The sequence below is a fragment of the Strigops habroptila genome, chromosome 1, assembly GCF_004027225.2.
Source record: "Strigops habroptila isolate Jane chromosome 1, bStrHab1.2.pri, whole genome shotgun sequence".
Lineage (NCBI taxonomy): Eukaryota > Metazoa > Chordata > Aves > Psittaciformes > Psittacidae > Strigops > Strigops habroptila.
The window spans coordinates 120,865,746-120,879,187 of NC_044277.2; the positions used below are offsets into that span (position 1 = coordinate 120,865,746).

Consider the following 13,442-nt stretch of genomic DNA (forward strand, 5'->3'; position numbering starts at 1 on the left):
TTTAAATGTAAATTTGTAAAGTTTTCAGTCAGTCTGATTTAGATTCAGTTATATTCCAGGGTGAATGAAGCAAAAATGGTGGGGGTCTGGGTTTTCTCTTTCCTCCCAATTGCTTGCACCTTATATTCAATTAATATTGTTAATGTGTGCTATGAACTGCAAGAGTAAATTACAGTTAAATGAGAGGGGGAGAACTGAGGCAATACCTTGAGACCACAGAGCAAAGGCAGAAGGAGGAGAGCATAAACTTTTCCTTGTGAGCTGATAGGGCCTTTACATATGAAAAGAACATTTAAACCATATTTTCAGATGATGCCAAGTAGATAACCCAGCAGTGTTGTCACTTTGCTGTTGGGGGTACAACCTCATTAGCAGTTTCTGATACAACCTCTTTCACCTGATTTAGTCAAGAAAAAAAATTTAACCTTCACTTGAATTATCACTGGGTTTTGCTGCTGTAGTGTCTGCCAGCTTGCTTCATCTCTTTATTGCCTTTTTTTTTTTCATGCTGGAAATTAGTTTACAAGTTACTTGAGGGAATCTTGCCATTTCGTAGTTTGCATGCTTAGCATATTTTTGGGAAAGAAAAACTGCATACAAATCTTATAATAGACATCAAAGACGTCTAGCCAGAATTAAGGTTATTTCCTGCTCTTAAAAATGTTTTTAAATATTCTAGATATTAGATAGATATTGTAATTATGCTTTAAAGTCTACTAGTTCATTATTTTGAGTTGCTCAGTAGTGTGAGTTAAATTATGGCTGGATTTCATTCACTTGATTATGAAATCCTTGTTCTTTTACCCTACTCACTCCACATAATTTTCTTTTCAGTTACAGAACAGTATGCCTTATTTTCACTGTGTCTGATTTTGTTTACTAAAATATTTGTAAAAATAAATATTTGCCAACTTTCTACTGAGACTGCCTTTCTTTAACCTCTAAATCATTCAACGAGAGACAAAGCAATGCCATGTTCATGCCAGGGGTATTTTCCAGGTATGGGCGAAGAGGCGTGTTGAGCCTCACCCACCCAGAAGAAGAGAATTGACATGATCTTTCAAAGGCTTCTGTCTCACTCCTTTGAAAAACAGCAAGACATATGCCACAAGCCTTTTTTTTCCCTGCAGCCTAAAGTGTGTGCTGACAAATCTGTCTGCTTTTTGTGTGTCGTTTTTGCTGAAGGAAAGGGCCCACTAAGAAACACAGCAGAAGTATTTTTTTTTTAAAAACAGCTTTTCTGTAGAATTCCTCACTTGTAAGTAGAAGTTAAAGTATTCTGGTAGGCAACATTCTTTCCTAGAATGCCTTACTGTCTTCTATGTACAAAAAAAAAATATTCATTGCAGGTACATATGGTTAAGTGATTTCTTCTTGTATTCATGCATTGGGAAAAGTGAGTAACAAAACTCACACTGGCTTTAGCAGGGCATGAGTTTCAGTACTGGTACTCAGTTATTTAGTCACTTGTTTAGACAGTGTAATACCAATATTGCGGGCATACAGTTTACAACAGAGGATCTTTATTACGGTTGCAAAGTCAATCATTCAGAAGTTGTCAGAATTAAGTTTACATACGAAAACTTCATTTGGTCCTTCTACTTGTACTGTTCATTCCTTAACTACACAACAGCACCATGTTTGCTCCTTCTGTGTGATCTCTGCCTGTGTCGGATGATGAATGATTAATTTAATTATGTTCTTGATGTATGTCTCTAGCTATATGCACCTACTGTGCATTATTAAAATGCAGGTGGTTTTGAGATTTTCTAGAACACTTGTCACCGTACTCTGACTACTTAAATATTTGTTAATCTTACACCCCACTTGCTGAGTGTTCTTTTAAATGATGATTTTGAGATGACTTTCGAAGTACTTGCATAGCATTGGGTAATATCAGTGTACAGTGTTGCTTGGGGTTTTGTAATAATTATATGCACTTTGCAGCTCTGGTAAGTGCAAATGAAGATCAGAAGTTGAAATGTCCAGAAAATGAGGAACATGATGATGATATAAGCTTGAGTCACTTAATGTCATGCTCAGCCAGTGGTAGAGCTAAGGGTAGAGATCAAGTTAGTTTTCTTCTGACTCGGTCCAGCTTCTCTGATGGATGGACAAAGTCTTTCCACTGATGGGCAATAAAGCTGGATCAAGTTCACACCTGGGCCTGTATAAAAATAAAATTCAAGCAGCCACTTCTTTCATCTGTGGAAAAAATAAAAATAAAAAAATAAAAAAAAAAAAGAAGGAAATGGGAACAGTTAATAGGTACAAGCACACAAGTTGGTCACTGCAATACAAGTCAGGCTGTGAACTTAAAGGTTGTCGAAATGTGAGATAAATGCAAGATAGATATGAAGCTGCTCTGTGCTGAAAGCTCGTACCCTGGCTTAGCTCATGGTAGTGACTTCAGGAATGTGTATCTTGCAGAATCTGAGTTAGCGTTGTAGAAGCCTCTATAATTGTAGTCCATCTTTGCTTTGAGCACTTGGCTTGACATTCTTCATTTTAATTCTTATTTTTGTTTATGTAGTTTTCTAAGTGTTCAAAAAAAGCAAGTGGAAATGCATATTCCATTTTCTGGTGTTGCATCTGCACTCCAGTGTTTCATCATGTTTGCAAGCTCTCGCATGGATATGTTCTGCTCAAACTGAAATGTTAGCTGGTAGCTGTCGTAGGTTTCTTCTGTCTGTAGACTGAAATTGGAGGAAAATTAGGAAAATGACAGGAATTTTCATGGATTCCTGCTGCAAGGAGTGATTTGGTAATCTGTGGGAGTCTTGGGTTCTGAGATGGGCATCAGTGGAGAATATGTGCTAGGTTCTGTAGGCTTTTGTCAACTTTCCCCTAAGTTTGAGGCTTGCTCATTCCATGCTCTGCGTCTTGTCTCTTTTCTGCTTTGTCTACATGCTCTTACTTTCCACTTCATGCATTTTTCCACCTGTGAAGGCTGTTTGGTGGTCCTCTGGCTTTTCTTTCTCCTTACCTAGCCATCCTAGTTTCTACTGTGAATCACAGCCCCTTGTGACATCTCCCCTTTTCTGTATTCCTCCTTTCTTTCACACTGCTGATAGTCAGTCTGACCCAAAAAGTCAATTATAAAAGCCTATAACTTGACCAAATTTAGAGGATTTTCACGGAGATGGCACAATGTATATTCCTATTTTAAAGGCCTCTGTGTTTCCAGTTTTTTAATCTCTACTCCAAAACATGGGGTTTAGAGGTTGGTGGTGGTTTTTTTTTTTTTTTTTTTTTTTTTTTTTTTTTTTTTTTAAGGTGGAGTTCATTCAGTGGGTTACGGAAGTTGTTAATAAAGCCTGTTTTTTGGGAGATGAGAGGAACTGTTTAGGCTGAAAACTTCCAGAGAAGTCATCCTAAGGTAGATAGATATTTATGTGAAAACTGTGTCTGAAATTCAGCAAGATACCAAGACTAATAGCAACCAGTGACAGTTGTTTTAGTAGATTGTGCTACTAGTCCCAATCATGCTATGTGTGCTTTCACGTTAACTGCACTGTAGAGTTGTTTTCTGTACATGCTGATGTATTTTTGTTTTATGCAGTTTCCTCCTCTTACATGCTGAAATGGGCAGTGAAGGCAAGATATGCCTGGCTGCTACGAGATAGCAATAACATGTTACAGTCTTTTTCCATGAGAGTCTAGCTTTAATAGGATGATGTCTCATTGTTTTTAACCTCCAGCTGTACTTGTGTCTGCAGAGCCTTGAGAACAATACACAATGCATAAATTTATATCTAGAACATAGTGAAAGAGACATTCATTTCATATGGCAGCAGTCTTCTCTATATTTATTTAGAATAATATACAGTAGTGCTTTTCAGAGCTTATTTGATCAGTCCTTCCAATGTTTTGTTCCAGTTCAATAGGCGAAGAGCTTTCAGCAGGTTTGGGACTTGCTTTTTGCTTAGGGGACTACAGCCACAGCGAGAACCTCTGAAGGTGCCTGTGTGTTGTTACACACGCTCTTTTTCTGGTTTTCTTCCTTAAAAACATACTACTACACTAGTAGTAGTGTAGTAGGAGCAGCAAGTAGAAATTTCACAAATAAAATAGTACTTGGTTAAAAGTTGAACCCACTTGTGTCAGCCTTAATTTGAGCCTGAGGAGGTAAATGCAGCTAATGTTATTCATGTAGTCCCTCCAGCAAAGCATCCTACAGTTGAAGGGCTAGCAAATCCTTCCTTGCAAGGATGTGAGGCACTGTGTGCTTCCTTAGTGCCAGGCTGTCTTTTTTTTTTTCCTTTTTTTTTTTTTTTTACTCAATGAAAACTAGAATAAGAACTATTTGTTAAATATAGAAGAGACTATCATGAGATTGGAATTGGCTGTAAAGAAAGGCTGTAATTCAGCTAAGACTACATAATAGCCCATTGGAACGATTTGATGCTTTTTCTGTTCTTCCTGTAGCTCATGGATTCTTTTGAAATTTGATAAGAATCTTCCTTCTATAAATTTTTCAAAGCTGAACAGTGACCTCTATATCTTTATTGAACCGTGCCCACTAAGATCAGAGTGGAAACTGACCAATTTCATGCATTTATAGGTGTGCAGCTGTAAAATCAATTATTTGGGATTACAAATAATGATCACTCTGCAGAATATATCCTGTGGTGAGATGGGAAGTCTGTGTGGTCAGTGTGGTTTTACCTAGAATGTATAGTTTTAACTGCGTTGAATTTTGTCATATTAAGGTTGTAGGAAAGCAAAGCTATTTGCTTATATGAAATTATTTTAAATGGATAAACTGGAAAACAGCAAAGTGTAGATTAGGGAGCTGCATTTCTGAGGAGGAAATTGCTGCACATTTATTACTGCAAAACCAACAGAGTGCTGAATTCCTGTCTCTGTGCTAGAATTATAAGTAGTGTTTTGCACACAGAAAGTCCTGCTGTGTGGGAAGTGGATCAGAAGCAAAAGGGACATTGTGCTCTGGGGCCAAATTTTAAAAATTGCCATAAAAGATGTGTAGAACTGAAGCATAAGTTGCTGGGAAAGGAAGCAGAACTTCCCTAGTTCATGCCGGCAGTAAGACACATTTGAGTGTGTTTGTTCAGAAGACGTGATGAGGGTTAAAAAAAACCATGAATGTTTTCTCGGTAAAGATGCCTTTCCAGGAGAGCTCAGAGACTGATCCCAACTGTTTATGCAAGGAAGTTGGCACTCTGTCAGAGAGCACTGTTGTGACTGCAGAGTGTGACAAGCCACAGAATTTTACAGATACTTTGTTTGGCTCTGAAGCACAACAAATTGCTTTCACAAATTTGTGTTTCTGACTAGAATGTGCATGCTTTGGTGCCTCAGAAATTAAACAGGGCAGCAAAGATGCACAGTTGCATTAACAATGTTAGATAGGTGCAAACTGCCATGACATGCTGTCTCCAAGAGTAAAAGTCTCACAATGAGAGATGTCCTCCTAGAGTGACAGTGAGAAAAGGTGAACACTGTATGTGAGGAGTAGCATGGGAAGTGGTGAGCACTGGTACATGGTAGCCCCAGAGGACACCTCAACTACTATATACTGAGCAAAGCAGGCATTTTCATAGCTATACTTTTTAGAAAAATGCCAGGAATTTCAGAGCTTTTGCATATAGTAGGAAATCCAAGAGAGTATCAGCGGCAGTTGTACCTTATGGTGAATATGAGCAGTATGAAGTTGAGTTCTTCTGCTACTGCCGAGAAAAGCTTTCAGGTCACTGTAATATTGGACACTTTGGAAATCACGGGTGATTCTTCTACCTGGGTCTGCGGTGGAGGTTCATGATTTCTCTCAGAGTGAGAACAAGATGATAATCAGGAATTGCAAGACTGAATTAGTCGTGCTAGGATGATCTTAGGAACATAATTAATATTCAAGCTTAATGTACTTGCCATGTCTGAAAGTACCATCTTTGCTAGTGCTGCTGGTGAAAAGTTCTTCCTGCATGTGGCCTGGGAGTTGACAGTTGACAGTAATGTTGTTGATTTTGACATACAGCTGTGAAATGTTACTTTATGGGCAAGCCAGAATAGCCTTTTTCAAAACACTCTAAGTCAAGTCTGATTTAAAAGTCACAAGGCTTTCTTAATAGTGTCAGGCTTGGGCTGGTGCTGTAAACGCTCCGGGGAGCAAATCACTGATTTACTTATGCTGCTCAGGTTTGGGTAAGAGTTGGCTGCAGTCCATCTGGCTTGCCTTGCTTGTGGAGTGGGCGTACTTTAGAACCAAGCTCATCTGGGATCAGCAAAAAGCTCCTTGACCAACACAAGCAATAAGGCAGCTTGCCAGGAGCTCATGATAGATGAGAGCATCCCCTTGTTGGAGGAGAAGACTGTGATGGTTATTCAAGCAAATACAACGTGTTTTCTTTAGGCATGCAAATATGGTTATTAGCTCTTGATGGAGAAGTGCTGAGTACTGATGCTTTTAGTGCTTCAGGTCATGAACTTACGTACAAGGAACAGAAATTATCATCTTGGATGTCATTAATTATTGAAGTATGTCACCAATTCCTCTGCCCTGTATTTTACTGCTAGAATTTGCTGTAAGGGAATGTGCAAACACAGGTGACAGAGCAAGCACCTGCCCATTCAAATGCATATATTATTTTGTCCAAAATGTTAAAAAAAAAATCACTGTAGTGTTATTTGCTGCTGTGCCCCCTCAAAACTCTTTGGGGAAATGAATTAAAAGCGCTGCCATCTGTTTATCTTACATTTAATACCAAGGGTAAAAAATGAGTGCCAGCAGTTTTGAAGCAGCATTGTATAATTCTATTTTTAAAAATACATGCTAAGGATACAGTGAGTACTAGTGCATTGGTCCTGCTTTTGGGATTGTTGCAATGCTTTTTCAACAATATTTTAGTCTTTTTATCTTAAAAGAAAACAACTCTGTGTGAAATACATGGGTGATAATCACTGGACGGAGATGGCATTCTCTGGGAGAATTATTTTCTTCCAGAAAAAACACCAGGCACAGCAGCACCTGATTCTTGCTGAGCTCCAGTAGCAGCTGCATTGGCAGCTTCAAAGGTGAAGTCAGGGTTGTCTCAGGCTGATGCTGATAGACTCACTGGACGCTTTTTCATTCTCTTGGATGTGAATTTCTGGATTTTGTCTTTGAATTAGTGGAGTTCATCTGAAGTTCTGTCCCCTTCGAGCAAAAAGTTGCCCAAAAGAGAAGGTCTGTGGGTAGTTTGTTCTGAAAGGGGATGTTTCTGGAAAAAAACACACTGAACACCACTGGTTCATATTTCATTTTGTTTTTCAAGTACTTCCACTGTGGTGGAAGAAAGAGCTTCCCTATTTCAGACAACTTTCTTCATTTTTCCACTTCTTTTTAAGCAACAAAGCTGAAGACAGGCAATCTTACTGGTAAGAGTTGTGATAGAAGAGCACATGGGGCAGTTCTCTTACTTTCACCAGTTATGCTTGGTTTCTCACAATATAAATCGGTAGTGGAATTAATTCATATTTCCTCAGTGTAAAAATAGTGCAATTAAGATGATTTTGCTCTCTGTGCTACATTATTTACTGTATTTCACTTGGACTAATAGATAAGACAGAAATCTCACTCTGTAGGTGATGTTTTGTAGTTCTTGTAATATATGGCAGATGTTGAATGTTGAGGCTGTACAAGGGGAGAATTGGATATTAGAGAAGATAAATAAGAGTGGGGCAGGAGACTGAAGCGGGAAGACCTCAGGGTAAGCTGCTTTCAATGTACTATTTAAGCTTTAATGACCCATATACAGATTTTAGCAACAAAGTAATGGCCAACTAAAGGAATTAAAGGCCTCAGGTGATGATCTGAACAGCAAAAGCTGGCAGAGGTCATAAATCCTGTTACAGTTGGACACAGGCTCTGCTAGGAGGCAATTTTTATGTTCCCAGTCTCTCTTCATGTATGCTAATTTGACAAGGTTTAAGGGAAGAGCTGGTAAAAGCTCAGTGTGAACTTTTCATGAGGTTCCCCCACGTTAAAAGTTCTCATTTGTGGTCAAAAAACCACATGAACTTTTCAGAACAATTGTATCCATACCTTTTTCCAGTAGCAATTTTTTATTGTTGTCCTTTAAAAAACCCCAAACATATCCATATCTTTCTGAGCTTTACTCCAAGAAATTCTCCAAATTCTAAGATGAGAATCTCATGAAAACTGTGCACAGCTCTTCCTTTGAGAAAAAAGCTTGTACTTAATTTATGGAATATCAAAAGTTGCTAAAGATGCACTGAACAATTGTTTTAAAATAGTAATTGTAATTGTAATAGCAGATTGGCATCTCGGTGGCAACATGTTCAGAGCACTGGAAAGATTTCTCTGTGCTGACTCCCTGAATGGTGTGAGTTGGGGAGTGAAGGCCAAAGCAAGTTCTTTTGAAACATTTCTTCTCACCTCTTCAGTCAGGTTGAAAGGTTAACTAACTCCTGGTCATGGAGCTTTTTTGCAGGCTTGCAATCCTGTCATCAGAATATCTGTGATATACTCACTTCAAAGCTTCTTTATGGTGTTTTCCCGTTTGCTATCTGCCTTCTGACTAGCCTGAACTCCAAAGTTTTGCTGCTGAGGATGCTCGTAGAGGAGTATTGATTGAGCCAGATGCCATGTAGCTGTTGTGTTGCTTCCTAAGTGATCAGCTTGTCAGATTGAGCTCTTAAAAACCCGTGTGAGAGATCATATGTACTTACCCTAATTTGAAGCCTGATGACCCCTGGAGTTACTTCAGCCTGACACAGCACCCTCAACAGGGTAATAAGGGTTGTAGTACCATAGAAGCTCCCTAGCTTCCTTTTTGCACAGTAGTAGAGTGAGACATATCTTTGGTGTTTCATTATTTTCTTTGACAAAAGAAAAAGGGTGACAAGAAAGTTCCATATTATACAGTACAGAAATATGCCACTAATTTGAATGTCTTTGTATCTATTATTTACTTTGCTGTGGGGACTGATAGTCCTGCTCAGATGTATGTATGAGATGACAAGGCACCACCAGCAGAATGACATTGGTAACAACACATGGCTTGTCAGCATATCTTGTTAAATTATGCCATGACTTGTGGAACATTAAATATGTAATATGGTATGAACATTAAATATTTATTATGGTGTAAAAGAAATTCAGTGAAGGAGATCACCTGGAAGTTCACTAAATAAGTCTTTGTCAGTCTGAAAACATGAGCTGGTGCCATTAAAAAAAAAAATATGGTGAGAAAATGCCATGTATTTATTCTCATCAGCTAATACAAATGATTCCATAAAACCTGTGTCCTGTTTGAGAGAAAGGAGATAGATACTGCATAAAACACTATTCTTAGGACAGATACTGCATTTTCTTTAGAAAGCAACTCTGTTGTGTTGGATAGGAAAGCTAGTGTTTTGAAAAGACATGTTTGACTTTTGTCTGAGGCAAAAAATTACCTTTGAGTGTAGAAGTGAACTTGATGTCTGGTTGATCATATATGAGTGATTCACTTAGAGGAGGCTGCATACGGAAAGCACCTCTAGCTGCAGCTCATTTTTGCCTCAAAGTGATGTTGAGTTTGACCAAGGTGAAGAAAATAGCACTGAATGGGAAGGTACGGTCTTCAAACACACGGGACATGTAGAACTCATGGACATAGAAGATGCTAAAGTACAACTGTTTGTTGTCAGGTTATGAAACTAAGATGTCAAAAAAATTATCCAAGTCACTAGGAAAAGAAAAAAAAGCCAAACAATGCAAAATATTTGGATCCTTGTAAGATAACATGTGTGTTTTGCTTTTCAGCTTCTCTTTTGAAAGGATTGAAACATGCTAATATAGTGCTGCTTCATGACATCATTCACACCAAGGAGACCTTGACACTTGTGTTTGAATATGTGGTGAGTAAAGTAACTAATGTTCTGGGTATGGTGTAGAGTATATTGAATTTGATGGGAAAGCTCTCTTTACTGTCAATGATCTATGGATCAGGCTAAAATAACCCTTTATTTTCTTCAGAAGAGTGGAGGCTATAAGAGATAATGATTTGTAGTGTGGAGTGGGCTAAAAGTAGAAGGCTGGGTTGGACCAGATTCAGAGATGGAGAAGTGGCTAATAGGGTCCTCTTGAAGGACCTTAAACTGTTCAGTTGACTTTTCAAAATGGTTTCATGCTCTGCTTCCTAGTTACAGTTTGTTTATTAAAGTTTTTTCTTCACTGATGTGATCAGGTAACTAAAATAGCTGAGAATACTGTAGTTAAGAAGAAAAATGGAACTGAAATGCTTACCAGGAACAGGTAGTTCCTTCATCAAAGCATGTAACAAGTTTAAATGGCTTTCATTGTGACAGGCTTGTGCACAGTCTCTTTTTATTAGCAATGTCAGTAAAAAAGAAGTCTGGCACATGCAATTCAGAATTTTGGATTTTTTGCCTTTGTTTTTTTTTTTGGTCATGCCTAGTGGTTTTCAATTTACATAGAACATAGTGTAATGATCTAATTGTGTTCAGTGTATTACTTTCCAAAGTCTTGGGCTTGGCCTCCTAATTAATCTTTTTAGTTTTTCTAAGACAAACATATGGCATTTATGTAGAACTGCTTCAGCATTTAGCTGTGGAATTGTGCAATGTACTATCATAATTAACCTCCTCGTTTTCACAGATGGGTCTGAGAACACGTAATTTAAAAGAAACAAATGAGTTTAGAGAAGGTTAGATTTTCAGTATAATGTTTATTATTGTTTCTGTAGGACACTGCTTTTATAAAGTACAGTGATTACTAGTTTTAGTACATCCCTACTTAAGACAGATAGAATTGTTTTGTATGTTTATTGGGAGCATGCCTTAATTTTTACATGATAATGCACACAGCCTCTTGTCTGGAGAAGCCATTCACCTTGTCTATTTACATAGAAATAGAAATAGAAATCCTACAGTGTAATGATGTGGTTATTCACCTACAAAAGCCTGCAGAGCAGTTGCATGCACTACATAGTTTTTTACCTCTGGTGTAGGAACATTAATGAAAATTTAATTCCTTTTCTTAAAATTGGTGTTTCTTCTGCTCCTGACTTATACACTGAACTAGCATAGGAAAAGCCTTGATATTTAATTTTATATATCGGTCAGTGTAGAGTTATTTGCATAACTTTACATGAACACATTTTTCAATCTCTTTTATCAGCAGCTGTATTTAGCTGTATTCATCAGAACTGGTTGAGAAATGAGATGTATAGAATATGTTTCTCCCTAAAATAGGTGGTTTTGCCTATTAAACAAACGCCAAATTTCTGGATTTTACATCCAGTAGTAGGGCTTACAGACACTGACTCACAGACATGTATTATATCATGTTGCTGTCCATGATAAGCACAGACACAGACTAAGCTTCATGCAAGAGCTACTTCTTCTGGATTCACTTAGCTGTTTGTTTTTCAAGAGGGTGCTGTTGGGATCAACCCTGTCAGTGGTTGCCCCTTTTTATTCTGGTGATATTTGGTAGCTAGTGAAACTGTTTCAGGTTTGCAGCAACTGATCCAAGTAGTATTTCAGTATTTTGGCTGGTTGACAGAGTCTCTCAGGGTGGTGTTCAGGAAGAAGGGGAAGGATGTTTCGTTCTCTTCAACCAGCCTGAGGACTGTATTGTAATGATGTTGTACCTTGCTCCTGTGCCTTGAGATGATAGAATTACTTAATTCAAAAGTCTGTTTTCATTGTAAGGTATTGTAAAGTTATAGGCTGATCAAATAGCTAGTGCTTACTGGTTGAGAATGCCCATGTAACCTGATTGAATTCTTGTGGGTGTGCATGGTTACAGGTTTTAATTGTTTGATCACAATGACCTTTTTTGTTCCTGTTGTCAAAAAGCTTTCATTCAGTGCAGAATAAGAATGTGCAGAGGCAAAAATTACAGTTGCCATTTTAAATCTACAAATTTTGGCTGGTTGAATATGCAATCTAGCTGTGTAGTTTGTGTAACTGAGCTCTGTATCTGCAATGTCTGGTTTGTTTTTTTTATGACACCTGTACGTGGTGTACCCCAATAATATGGGTGATTTGTGCTGAAATTAGTAGAAATATTTGTGGGCTTAAAATTACACAGTCACATACATTTTTGAATGACCCTAGCAAACCTGAAAGGCGTTCAATTTAGTTTGCTTCGTAAAGTGGCATCATGGAAGTGATACACTGTTGCTCTTAATCACTATTGGCCATTTCATACATAGTAAAAACCATTTGAGTGAGATGTCATGGTTAAATTAGGGCTGAACAGTTAGTGATCCAAGAGTTCTCAAAAAATGGAAACTTTGGGTTGCTAGATTGGTGACGATTCCACTGGGAAATTAATACTGATGAAACGCCTGAGGTTATCAGAGGTGTTTGGTTTCAGCGTTGACCCTGAAAGAGTAGAATGAAATACAATTTCATGTAGCACCATTCATTGCAAAATGCATTGCAGTAATAAGTTAAAAACTGAAAGCAGAACGGCTTCTGAAAGGAAACATGGCAGTGATTAAATTCTCTGGGTTCCTCAAATTAGAATTTTTTTTAATATGGAAGTCTGTCAGATGAAAACATGACGGAGCTTTTTAACTTTAACTTTGGTGGATCCCAGAAGCAAAAAGAAAAATCAATCTTCAAAAATTCTGTCGGACAGTTGAAGACCAGGAGAAGTTCATTCCCCATGTAAACATTTTGGTGGTGAAAGTAAAGCCATACATTTCTGTGGAAGAAGAGAAGGGGGGCTTGCTCCTTTTGAGTGAAATAACTTAATTGAAAATAGTATGTACAGTACATTGTTAGTAGGGCATGATTTCTATGTATGATTTGGTAACTCTTACGTCAGCTTTGATTATTGTTGATCATGGAAGAATACCAAAAAGAGAGCTGAGAGTTCAGTTTCATCACTGGATGACTGAGAGCCATTGCTCGTTACCTGAAGAGCTTTGAGGATGAGCTGCTTAGAATTACTTCTACAAAACCTGAAAGGCTGGTAGTCTTTCGTGTATGAAAGTTAACTGAGTTGTGCTATATGAGACCTAAAAACAATATGTGACATTTTGACACATTTTGCGTATGGTATCTGAGACCACAATGGCTTCCAAAAGATGTTGTTCAGTTCAGCTTTACAGTTAAATCGAGGAGTGTAACTGTTCACATAAGTTTGGTTCCCCTCCTCTCCACGCTGTTTACGTGTTAGTTTATGTGACCTTGTGGGTATGCCAGCTGTAGTGCAACTGTCTCCGATGCAGCCAACTTTGCCCAAGGAGGTGATGAATTTTACAGGTGAGATCTCAGACGTATTGAGAGATCTTTGAAGACAGGTTCACATCTGTTTGTTCTAAAATGATCATTAGCTACTACCATTTGTTTCTTGACTTGTTTATTTAAAAGGAAGATGACTGTATTTAGAAACACTTAATTGCTGAAAGGCAATCCTAAGCAATACATATTCCTACAGGCTCAGTAGAATGATAATGAGA

General features: G+C 38.0%; 1 protein-coding gene across 3 annotated transcripts in view; it reads left to right on the top strand.

Moving 5' to 3' along the window:
• The window catches only part of CDK14 (cyclin dependent kinase 14), a 318,486-nt gene that overhangs the window by 126,275 nt on the left and 178,769 nt on the right, over positions 1 to 13,442 (top strand). For all 3 annotated transcript variants that reach the window (XM_030491797.1, XM_030491816.1, XM_030491807.1), the window contains one exon: positions 9,767 to 9,861. In XM_030491797.1, the coding sequence (XP_030347657.1) occupies positions 9,767 to 9,861 (95 nt within the window). The remainder of the gene's footprint in view (positions 1 to 9,766; positions 9,862 to 13,442) is intronic.